Source organism: Jatropha curcas, chromosome 3, assembly GCF_041381405.1.
Source record: "Jatropha curcas cultivar XTBG-Jc1 chromosome 3, XTBG_Jcur_1.0, whole genome shotgun sequence".
Taxonomy (NCBI): domain Eukaryota; kingdom Viridiplantae; phylum Streptophyta; class Magnoliopsida; order Malpighiales; family Euphorbiaceae; genus Jatropha; species Jatropha curcas.
In genome coordinates this window covers 9,683,933-9,695,727 of record NC_143153.1, presented here as the reverse complement: position 1 = coordinate 9,695,727, position 11,795 = coordinate 9,683,933, and the positions used below count along the sequence as shown (strand labels likewise).

General features: G+C 35.0%; 1 protein-coding gene across 1 annotated transcript; it reads right to left on the bottom strand.

Annotated features, from left to right (window-relative positions):
• Window positions 1–6,512: 6,512 nt before the first annotated feature.
• Window positions 6,513–10,238, bottom strand: LOC149497513 (uncharacterized). The gene is made up of 5 exons (XM_089719198.1): window positions 10,167–10,238; window positions 8,947–10,086; window positions 8,483–8,832; window positions 7,000–7,885; window positions 6,513–6,911 (listed from the first exon to the last, which is right to left on the bottom strand). The coding sequence occupies exons 1-5, from the start codon at window positions 10,236–10,238 to the stop codon at window positions 6,513–6,515; spliced, it is 2,847 nt and encodes a 948-aa protein (XP_089575324.1).
• Window positions 10,239–11,795: the final 1,557 nt, after the last annotated feature.

Sequence of the window (11,795 nt, the reverse complement as noted above, 5' to 3'; positions counted from 1 at the left end):
GCTATATGTTCGTAACGCCCACATAACTGACACTGAGTTCTGGACCGATTAGAAGGCCTCTAACCTGGCGATTGTTATTGTGGTCCTTGGAAAACTCGATGATTATTATTGTTGAATGGTTTGAAATTGCCATAATATTGAGAACGGAACTGTCCAGTAGAGGTTCTTGAGCCTGATGAATTATTCCCACGACGGTTGGAACGTGATCTGGATGCATTTGAGCTGGAATTAGGTGATTTTGCGATCTGAACCTTAATAGGAGCTGCTGGTTTTTTTGCTTCCTCATGTTTGAGGAAAAGTTCATGATCAGCAAGCTTGTCTTGCATCTCTTTAAAACTGATAGAAGTGTCTCTGGCACAAATCGCAGCACATATTTCTTTATAGTCCGGCCCCAGTCCACTGAGTACTTTGACAGTAAGCTCAGATGCATCAATCGGAGAACCAGCCGCACCTAACTCATCCGAAATGGAGTGTATCTCTCTCAAGTAATCAGTGATTGATTTGTTGTCTTTAGTGATTTTGGACAAAATGTCTCGAAGAGTAAAGATACGAGTCTGAGATTTGTTAGCATATGTGGTATGTATATGATCCCAAGCCTGCTTCGAGGTCAAGGATGAAGCAACAGCCAGTGCTATTGTGGGTTCTACAGGTGCTCTTAAAGCATTACGTATAAGATTGTCTTGTCCAAACCAGACCTTAAAATCAGCATCAGTTTGAGATGGTGGTGAAATAGAACCATCAAGAAGGTGAAGCAGGTCATATCCACACATGAGAGTTAGTACTTGTGCCTTCCATATGGAGAAATTTGTACTACCAGAAAGTTTGATTGGCAGTTGTGAGGCTGCATTAAAGCTGATAATTTGATGTAATGGAGGAACAACTTTGGCAGCACCAGGTGCGAAGAAGTGCACAATAGATGGTGTTCTAGGTGATTCTGACATGATGAAAGTCTGTTGTAGAAGCAAAAGGAAAGAAGAAGATAGAAAAAAAAAAACTGATTCTCATTAGAGAGTTAGGCTTTGATACCATAAAGAATAATATTGAGGTTTTAAGGTTCTGCATTACTGTGTAAGGTTAGAGATATATACAGTAGAGTTTGTTTACAGAAGGACTCTATCTATATACAAAACTCAACCAAAAATAGAACTTTATCTATATACAACTTTAACATAAATTATCAGCTCCCTTTTGAATAAGAACCGTAATTATCTGTCGACTCTATTTCCCTGTTGGTGCAATATGCCCTTTATGTGGTTACCATGAGGAGACTGAGCTGCACGTAATTTGGCAATGCTTGGTGGCGGAAGCAGTATGGCGAAACTCTGAGGTTGGGTGGTGGAGTGGGCCTTTATCAGTGAAAAGCTGGGTTGTGGAACTCTTAGCCAGATGTCCTCAGGAATACGTGAATACTTGCGTTCTAATTGCATGGGAATTATGGTATAATAGAAATTAAAATATTTGGGCTCATAAAGGAGTTTGCAGCTGGCATATAGAGACGAGTTAGCTTGGCGCAGCAGGAGTGGTTGGCTGTAAAAATGGGTTTACGTCAGTAAGCTCGGAATGTATATATAACCAAATGGCAACTTCTTGCAGTTGGCAATTTTAAACTCAAAGTTGACGCTGCTTGGGATGCAAACACGAGAAAGGCAGGTTTGGAATGGATTTTGCGTGATGATATGGGTAAGTGTATTGGTGGAAAGTGTTCTCCCGTTTCTAATATGGCAGGCCCAACTATGGCAGAGCTTATTGGTGTAAGAGAAGCTCTAAGTTGGCTAAAGGACAAAGGATGGCTTATGCGAGTGGAATTGGAATGTGATTGTTTAATGGTAACACATGCTAGCCAACAACCTGTGTTGGATAATTCTTATTTGGGTATTTTGATTCTTGACTGTCGACCTCTTATAAATGAGTTCACTCAGTTAGTTGTTCGTTTTGTCAAAAAATTAGCCAATCAATGTGTTCACTTTCTAACTCGAGCGGCTGTTTTTATGTTTGATTATTTGGATTGAGATCCTATCCCTCTAAGTATTATTTGTGATATTCTGAATTTTGATTCTTCTAATAGATAAACATTTACATTTTAAAAAAAAAGTAATAAAACAAAAATAATGATACATCAATAATAGCTTCTAAGATATCGAAAGACTACTTTTAGAGAAGGGTTAATTGTGTCTAGGGTTTTTTTCCTTAGAGATTCAATGTGAGAATCAAGGTTATATATATAATATTGCATTTTTTTACTCTAAATTAGCGTCTAAACAGAAAAACTATCTATTCATATTTTGGATTGTATGTCAAATATGTGAAAAATTTTTTTTTCGAATTTTTTTTCAACTTTTAACCGGATCGAAAATTCTGCCAATTTCAGTAGTATTTCTAAGGAATAACACTTGCATATGCTTGATGTATGGGACCACCCACCGGACCGAAAATTCAGCCAATTTCAGTAGTATTTCTAAGGAATAACACTTGCCTATGCTTGATGTATGGGACCACCCATACACCAAGCCAATCAAACAATATTTTTTTTAATTATTACTTTATCCTTTTCTTCCCCAATAAATGATTAAAAATAGTCTTGTTTGAAAACAAACTCTTATTGTTTAATTTCCGTTACATGCACCTATTGTCTAATGCAATCACTCTTGTCGAACTTTATGTAACCACACATCATCCATCTCAGCATTCGCATATCTAAATAATATTCATCTTATGAACATGTTGGATATTCGGTGTTGTTCAGTATTCACTATCAAATAACATTATTAGTCTCACAACCGTACTACTAACAGAACTAAATGAAATAAAAATTTTCATTTCGGAAAAAAAATTTTGGAATTGAATGGATTGTATTTTTAAATTCTAAAACATTTTTGGAATGAAATTGGAATAGACGATTCCAATACTGAATAACAAGTAAAATACATATGATTTTATATACAATTTTTAGTATTTTAGTTGTATTATGAATTATCATAATTAATAAATTAGTCTCATTATTAGTAAATTCCTTCATTTTTTATTTTACCATGTGCTGAACAAATTTTTACTATTTTATGTAAAGAAATCAAAGGAAATAAATTTGGTTTGATGAATTCACGTCAGCTCTAATTTATACTCCTGAAATGACCTTGAAAATAATCATTCAATATGTCATTTGGAAGCATCAAATCAGCTTTTGCGTAGCCACTAATGTTGTTCACCGGATTACTCTTTACCTACAAGTTGGTTATAATTATCTTATTACTTTTTTTTATGGCTTTGGCTGTGAGAAAGTGATGGGTATTTGAAAATAGGGTGATAATATATCTAAATTTGTAAACTAGGGTGCCTGAGGTACAAAGGTCAAATTATGGTGATCTTATAATAAGTCGCAAAGTTCATGGTATTTTTATAGGTTTAACCTTCCTAAAATGTCCCATTTCTTCATTGATTTTGTTGTACAAGACTTCCTTCTCTCTTCGTTTTTGCTGTATAGGACTGATAACCAATTTGAGGGATTTTGGGATTTATAGACTGTACACTCCCCCTCTCTCCCTGTATCCCTTAATCAAGTTAATAATAAAAAACAAAAAATTAATATTTATTTTTACATTGATCGTGTGTAGCACATGCGGACTAGTCAAGCAATGAAAGGAGCAATTTGTCAGTTTATGTCTAAGGTGGTGAGATTTTTGTAAAAATAGGTGAAATATGGGAAAATTGTATATTGAGTATAAGTTCAGGGGGTATTTTGAATCTTCTTTCTAAGATAAAACAAGCGGCCCATCAAATATTTAAGAGTCAAATATGTTACTTGTAAGCTATTTTCATATTGCTTTACCACAAGTTTGAACTTAACTTTAAAACAGATCAAAGAAAATAATGTTGAAATTTTTCATGCACATACAAATTCAGAAAAAAGCAAATGAACTATCAAATGACAAAAAGACATTTTTTAACGTGTTTCAGTTATTGGCCTATGTGGATATATGCACATATACTCAAAAGGGATTTGATATACCTATCTTATTGTTGTATGTTGATGCCTCATTCTAATAGCTTCCTCCTCTAGCCTTTTAGACTAGGTTTGGTTTGATATAATGCAATGTCATGTAATCAAAGATATAATACAATGAAAAATGTAATGGAATGGAATGTAATTAAGATTCTAGTACTTTGTTTAGTAATGTAGTTTAAAAAATTTATGGAATGTAATCACCATTCCTTTTTTATTTTTATTTGTAAATATATAATGTAATTAGCACACCGCCACCGCTATCACCATCACTCCACTTCCACCACCACCACAACTACACTCAACCACCATCACTACCACCACATTATTATTAATAATAAAAGAAATATTTGAACCAAAAGTTGTTCAATATATCAAACTATTGTAGACTATTTAGACCTATAAACTATTTGGAATAGAAAATTAAAAAAATAAACTAAAAAAATATAATGTCAAAAAAAATTAAAATCATTGAAAATTAATTTTTATTACACAATTTTATATATTTTCGTTGAATAAATTAAATTACAATATAAAATTATGGCATTTTATCTTTTTAGTGATTTTTCGTTTCATTCTTTCTATTCGTATAACTACAAAATAATAATTCATAATGATGTGGTGGTAGTAGAGTGGTGGTGGTGGTGGTGATTATGATGGTAGGTGGCGATAGTGGTGGTTGCAGTGATGGTTGCGGTGATGGTAGTAGTAGAGTGACGGTGATGGTTACAGTGGTAGGTGGCATAGAGTGGTGGTTAGTGGTGGTGGTGGTTGTGGTGGAGTAGTGGAATGATTATCGTAGTTGAGAATAGAGATTAGATTTTGACGAATGTGATGAACTTTACATAGATTTTTTATGTAATAAATATTACATTAATTAAAGTAACAAAGATTATATGTAATTTCAATTACATTACAAGGTTAAAGAAAAAAATCTAACCAAACGAATATAATCAATTATGTAATATAATTCCACTACATAGTTGATTACAACATACCAAACATAGTCTTAAAGCAAATTATTAATAGTTTGGTGGTTTCTTAAGCAAATTATTAAAGCATTTTTAATTTTTATTTTCCAATATAAAAAATATATGTTTCTTTTTTATATGGTCAAGAAACTGCCACTCCCAATATATAGTGGTTTCTTAAGGATTTTCATTTTCTCAATGAAGTAAGAATGAAAACATTTTAACAAATGGGACTAACCAATTTTTGTAAATACTTCCAAAATAACACTATTTGATATTTTTGAATATCTTGCTCAAAATCAACTTTCCCCTTGACAAGGACCTTTAGTTTCTGACCCACAATTATATTGAATCCTAACGAGTGTCATCCATATAAGTTTCACAATTAGCATTAATGTCACTTATATGACGTTCAACCTAGTTTTTTATTTTGCTCAATACGTAAATTCACCTCTTAATATTATAATTTTAATTTTTGTGATACCCTGAATTTTGTGGATAACCTATTAACACTTGAACTTGTAAATTTTGATAATATTATATACCTTTTGATACCAATATCAATTATTTTTAGAGGTTTTAACTCTTATCCGCAAAATATCAAGTTGATATATGAACAGGATAAGGCAAGCTTGAGAAAACAATGGACAATCTCAATCATGGAGAACCGAAAAGTAGAAAGAATGAAAAGAAAGCAGCAGAGTTTTTAATTCTCAACCTCTGCTCTGAATTGTTATTTTCTTCATCTTGTTCTAGAACTGTTTTACACAAAAGTATATATGATCTATCTTTCGTAACTAACTGTAGGTTTTGGCTAAGTGTACTTGGCTGTGATGGTTATTTGTTAATGGTGCTGTGATGTTTTTAATGTGTGAAGGCTGTGACTGAAGTAACGCTTATACCCCCTCCTCAAGCTGGCGTTGGGGAGAAGTCAACCAACCCAAGCTTGGAAGAAAAAGACTGGAATATGGTTGTGGAGAGAGGTTTAGTGAAAAAATCCGCTAGTTGCATTGTTGAAGGTAGGTAAGGAGTGCTAATGAAGCCGAAAAGAACATGGGATCTGACAACATGACAATCAATGTCAATGTGTTTAGTCCTTTCATGAAAAACTGGGTTGGCAGCGATATGAATTGCCGCTTTGTTGTCACAGTGAAGAGGTATTGGTTTTGGAATTTCAACGTGAAAGTCAGAAAGAAGAGAATGCAGCCATTTGATCTCACAAACTGTTGTTGCCATGGATCGGTATTCAGATTCTGCAGAAGATCTGCTTACGGTGGGCTGTTTCTTTGATTTCTAGGACACTAAAGCAGTGCCTAGGAAAATACAGTAGCCGGTGGTAGATTTTCTGGTATCAGTACATGACGCCCAGTCTGCATCAGAAAAGGCCCTTAACTTCATGTCATTTTGGGATGGCAGGAATAGACCCCTATAACTGGTGCCCTTCAAATACTTGATTACTTGTAAGGCAGCCTTAAGGTGTTGTGGAGCAGGTGTTTGCATGAACTGACTTAGCTGCTGGACAGTGAAGCTAATATCAGGTCTGGTTAGTGATAAATAGAGAAGTCTACCAACAAGTCTTTGAAAAACATCTGGAGTTTGAAGAGGGATCCCAAGTCGGAACTGAGCTTCAGTCCTTGAATGAAAGGACTAGGGCTTGGTTTTGCATTCTGCAATCCAGAATCTGTGATAATATCTGTGATGAACTTGTGTTGAGTGAGAAGAATGCCTTCATGTGATCTGGCAATTTCAATGCCAAGAAAATATTTCGCGTATCCCAAGTCTTTTATAGTAAATTTATGGTGAAGATAGTCTTTGAGGCCCTGAATGAGCTTTTCGGATGGTCCTATTATAATGCAATCATCAACATAGACCAGAATAGCAAGAAAAAAATTCTCCTTTGCCCTTTGTGAACAGGCAGTTATCAAACATGGACTGTTGGAAACCTTGAGAAAGTAAGCTGGCAGAAAGTTCCTTATTCCATTGTCTCCCTGCTTGCTTCAATCCATAGAGAGACCTCTATAATTTGCATACTTGACCTTTGTGAGCTTTGTTATAACCTGGAGGTACTTGCATATAAATAGTTTCATCAATGGATCCATGCAAGTAGGCATTGTTGATATCCAGTTGGTGAACAGGCCAGGTTTTAGTTGCTGCCACAGTTAAGAATACTCTTACAGTTACTAACTTGGCCACAGGAGAGAAGGTCTGGTTATAATCGAGACCCAGCAGTTGGTTGTAACCCTTCGCCACAAGTCGGGCCTTGTATCTGTCAATGCTTCCATCTGATTTATACTTTATCCTGTATATCCACTTACATCCCACAGGTTTTACATGAGGTGGTAAATCAGTTAGTGTCCATGTATTATTGTTTTCAAGAGCAGTTAACTCTATATGCATGGCATCTACCCAATTTTTATCATTTTTAGCTTGATTATAGCTGCTAGGTTCCTTGATTTTAGAAACATGTGCAACAAAAGTTTGATGTGAGGGTGTGAAATAAATGGAAGCTGGTGTTTGATGGGAGGAGAGGTGAGAAACCACAAAGTCTTGTAGCCAGGTTGGTGTATGTTTGGTCCTTATGCTTCTTCTTAAAACAGGAGCTTGAGTTTGATTTGTTGATAATGAGTCGGGAATGTTGGGGTGCGTATTGGCTGGGTTGATTTGTTGATTTGGCTGTGATGGGTCTTGTGGGGACAGAATAGATGTTGTAGAATCTGAAGATGGCGGATCTGGAACATTTTCTGTGATTTGTGAAGTGTGTTGGAGTGAGTTGTGTGGAGAAACATCAAGTGTTGTTGTAGGAAATGAAATTGGAGATAGATATGCATCAGAAATACAAACTGGCAGTGTGAAATTCGTTATGGTTTCAGGTGTTTTGTGATGAAAAGGGAAGGTGGTTTCAATAAAAATCACATCTCTGGAATGGAATAAGGTTTGGGTACTGAGATTGTACAATTTATACCCTTTATGTTGTTGAGAATAACCAAGGAAGACACAAGGATGTGCTCAGGGCTCAAACTTCAGTTTGTGTGGCAGGGTATTGGTTGAGTAACATAAACAGCCAATTACTCTAAAGTGAGAATAATCGGGTGGTTTATGATATAATTTTTCATAGGGTGTTTTCCATTCAAGATTTTCAGAAGGGACTCTATTGGATATGTAGGTGGCAGATAACAAGGTTTCAGACCAGAAATGGGTTGGGAATTTGGCTTGGTGAAATATAGCTCTAGCAATATTCATTAAGGTTCTGTGTTTCCTTTCCACTACTCCATTCTGCTGATGGGTATACACACAAGTTCTTTGGTGAATAATGCCTTTGTCAAGAAAAAACTTCTGACATTTAGAATTTGTGAATTCTGAGCCATTATCAGATCTGAAGATCTTGATATGTTGTTGAAATTGGGTAAAAATTAGTTGGTAAAAGGATTTTAAGGCATATGGTACTTGAATCTTTATTGTTAGCATGTAGGTCCAGCAATATCTGCTGTAATCATCCACCAAGGTCAACATATACACTGCGTTTGTAACAGATTTAACTCTATATGGTCCCCATAAATCTATATGCACAATCTCAAAAGGCTTTAAGGTGGAAATTTGGCTAATGGAAAAAGGTAATCTGGTTTGTTTAGCAATAGGACAAACAGGACATGCCATATCCACAAAATCACAGTCATGTACATCACTCACATTTTTCAATCTCTTATTAGAGATATGGCCTAATCTAGCGTGCCACAACATTGCTAGATGTTTATTGTGGCTATTACATTGAGCTGTCATGTTTTGGTTCTTATTTGGAATGAAAGAGTCTTTTGTCATGTAGTATAGGTCTTCATACACTTTTCCCACTGCCAGTAATTCCTCAGTCTATAAATCCTGGAATAAGCAATAGTCAGGAAATGAGTGCACGGACAGATGACATGTTTTGGTGAGTAAGTTGACTGAGATGAGGTTACAGCTGAAAGAGGGAACATACAATACATTGTACAGAGTAATTCTATTGTTCAGTTTGATGTTTCCAATGTGAGTAACTTGTCTGGTAGAGTTGTCAGGTAGTCTAATGGTTTTGGGAGGGTTCAGTTTATGTACAATATCAAAGAATGATAGATTGGCAGTGATGTGGTCTGTTGCACCTGAGTCTATTATCCATTTACTTTTGCAGTTAAAATCAATGCTATGAATGACAGAATTGAGTAAGGTACCTGCAAAGTGAACACTCCTGATGTCGGCATTAATTGGTTCCATCTGATAATCAGTTTGCTGCTGCAGAGGTGTGGGCTGCTGCTGCTGCAAAGGAGTATCATCCATATGAACTGCATTCACCGTTTTTATTCCAGTCATGTTGGCTCCTTTTTTCTTTTGTAATTCAATAAACCAGTTCGGATATCCATGGATTTTGAAGCAGTTGTCTATGGTGTGACCATTTATTTTGCATTTGGAACAATACTTGTCTCTCTTATCTTCTTTTTGGTTGTAGTATGGTCTCCTGTTACCAGTTGCGCCTAAGTTGTTGTAATTTCCGTTATAGTTCCTTCTAGCCAATAGTACTGTTGAATTTTCACTGGATTCCACATTCAATGTTTTTACCTCTCTTTGTTTCTCAACACTCAAAATCATGGAGTAAGCTTTATTAATTGAAGGAAACATATCCATTAAAAGGATCTGATTCTTTACATTGTCATGTTCATCACCTAGTCCCATTAGAAACTGCATTAGCCTTCGATTGTTGTCATACTCTGTAATTGCATTTGTTTGGCCACAACATGTAGGCAGAGGTGCCAAACACAGTAATTCATCCCATTTCCTTTTGAGATTTGTATAAAAACTTGTTACGGACTCGTTTCCTTGCTTGTAACTTGCAATTTCTCTCTCAATCTTATATATCATCGGGCCATTACACTCTCCATATCTCTGTTTTAGCTCATCCCAAAGTATTTTTGCAGTTTTGCAAAATACAAATGCATCTGATATTTCTTTGGACACAGCGTTAATTATCCACGAGGCTACCATGCTGTCTGCTTGTAACCATCTCTCGAACTCCTCTGACTGTGGATCAGGTTGAGCTATGGTTCCATTAATGAACCCTAGCTTGTTCTTTGCCTGAGAGCTACCATTACTGATCTGTTCCACGAAAGATAGTTCTCTGGTCCTTTTAATGGAGAGTTCACCAACCGGAATCCGGGAGATTCTGAGTTGTTTACGTGTAAAGGATCACAATCATGATTCTTGCTAGTAACTGCAGCGATAAGCCTTGCCACATCTTCTGGAGTCATCATATTGATGTTCAACCAGATCTAAAAAAAAATTGCTCTTGAATTGTAGAAATCCAAGGACAAGTCAATTTACCTGCTCTGATACCATGAACAGGATAAAGCAAGCTTGAGAAAACAATGGACAATCTCAATCATGGAGAACCGAAAAGTAGAAAGAATGAAAAGAAAGCAGCAGAGTTTTTAATTCTCAACCTCTGCTCTGAACTGTTATTTTCTTCATCTTGTTCTAGAACTGTTTTACACAAAAGTATATGTGATCTATCTTTCGTAACTAACTGTAGGTTTTGGCTAAGTGTACTTGGCTGTGATGGTTATTTGTTAATGGTGCTGTGATGTTTTTAATGTGTGAAGACTGTGACTGAAGTAACGCTTATAATATATAATTTTATATGACTTTTAAAATAATAATTTTTATAAATTTTAACTTTTAATAATAGCTTATTTGTACCCATCATTCCTTAACTATAACTCTATCACATCAATCTGTAACGTAAAAATTCCTAAATTTCTATTCTTGTAACTGTAAAATCCTTTTGCCGAATTAATGAAATCCCAGCTACCAGAATGATATGTGATTGACAAGTGCCTTTATTTATATTAAAATTTTTTACACGTAAACGTTCCCTTTCCTCCCCTGCCAACAATGCAAAACCACTATCACTTCCACCTATCTCTCTAAAATCTAAAAGCTCTGCGTGGGAGAGAAGGAAGGATCTTTATTAGGACCATATCTCCATCAAAGAGTGAAATGAATCATGGTCAGGCCAACCAAAGTAGAGCAGTGCGTAAATAAAATTAGAGTGAGATCAGAGTTAGAGAAAAGCATACAAACTGAGAAATAATGAGATTAGATGCTCAAAGTTTTTAAATTTCCAACAAATATAAAATAAATATCTTTTATTACATTATACTTAAAGTGTAACAAATATGGCGTTAGAGATTGGCCAATTGGATAACGATAGATCAGGCCATTGAACCTGACTTTTTTCCTTAATTTTTCCATTAAAATATTATAATGTGAAATGGTATGTTTCTTAAGGTTTTCTACGTAGAAATGTGAAATGACAAATCATAATATTTCTCTCTTCCTTTTCTCAAACTCTTTTTCTTTCCCTCATCGTATCTCTTTGAATCATCCCTCACCTATGCCCTCACTTTATTTTTATTTTATCATCAACAATAGGCATGATCACGATTTCAGAACCGCCGGTTCCAATTATAAGAAAAGTCGAGCTGAAATCGAACCGCTTTTAGGCGATTTCTGAAACAGTTTTGTAACTGTCAATTCTGGTTTAATTTCGATTGAAATTGAAATTAGTTAATTTATTTCAATTTTTTAAAAATTCTTTTTAGATTTTTATTTTCATCATGAAATTTTATTTTCTGTCTTTTGATTGTATTTTATTTTGTTGATTAATAAAAAATAAAAAAAATTTTCGTTTTGGACCGAGGGATCATTTAGTTGGACGAACATTAAATTTAGGAATTATGTAATTGGTTCTCTAAAATAAATAGACGAAGTAATGAATTTGATAATAATTTAGAGACTAAAAAGTA

Bases quoted from the DNA above. Each gene is read 5' to 3' on its own strand.
- LOC149497513 (XM_089719198.1), bottom strand. From the start codon at position 10,238: ATGACTCCAGAAGATGTGGCAAGGCTTATCGCTGCAGTTACTAGCAAG. The intron at 10,087-10,166 runs GTAAACAACTCA...TTCGTGGAACAG, and splicing joins ATGATTGTGATCCTTTACAC to ATCAGTAATGGTAGCTCTCA. The intron at 7,886-8,482 runs GTATATGTTGAC...ATTCCATTCCAG, and splicing joins AAATCTGTTACAAACGCAGT to AGATGTGATTTTTATTGAAA.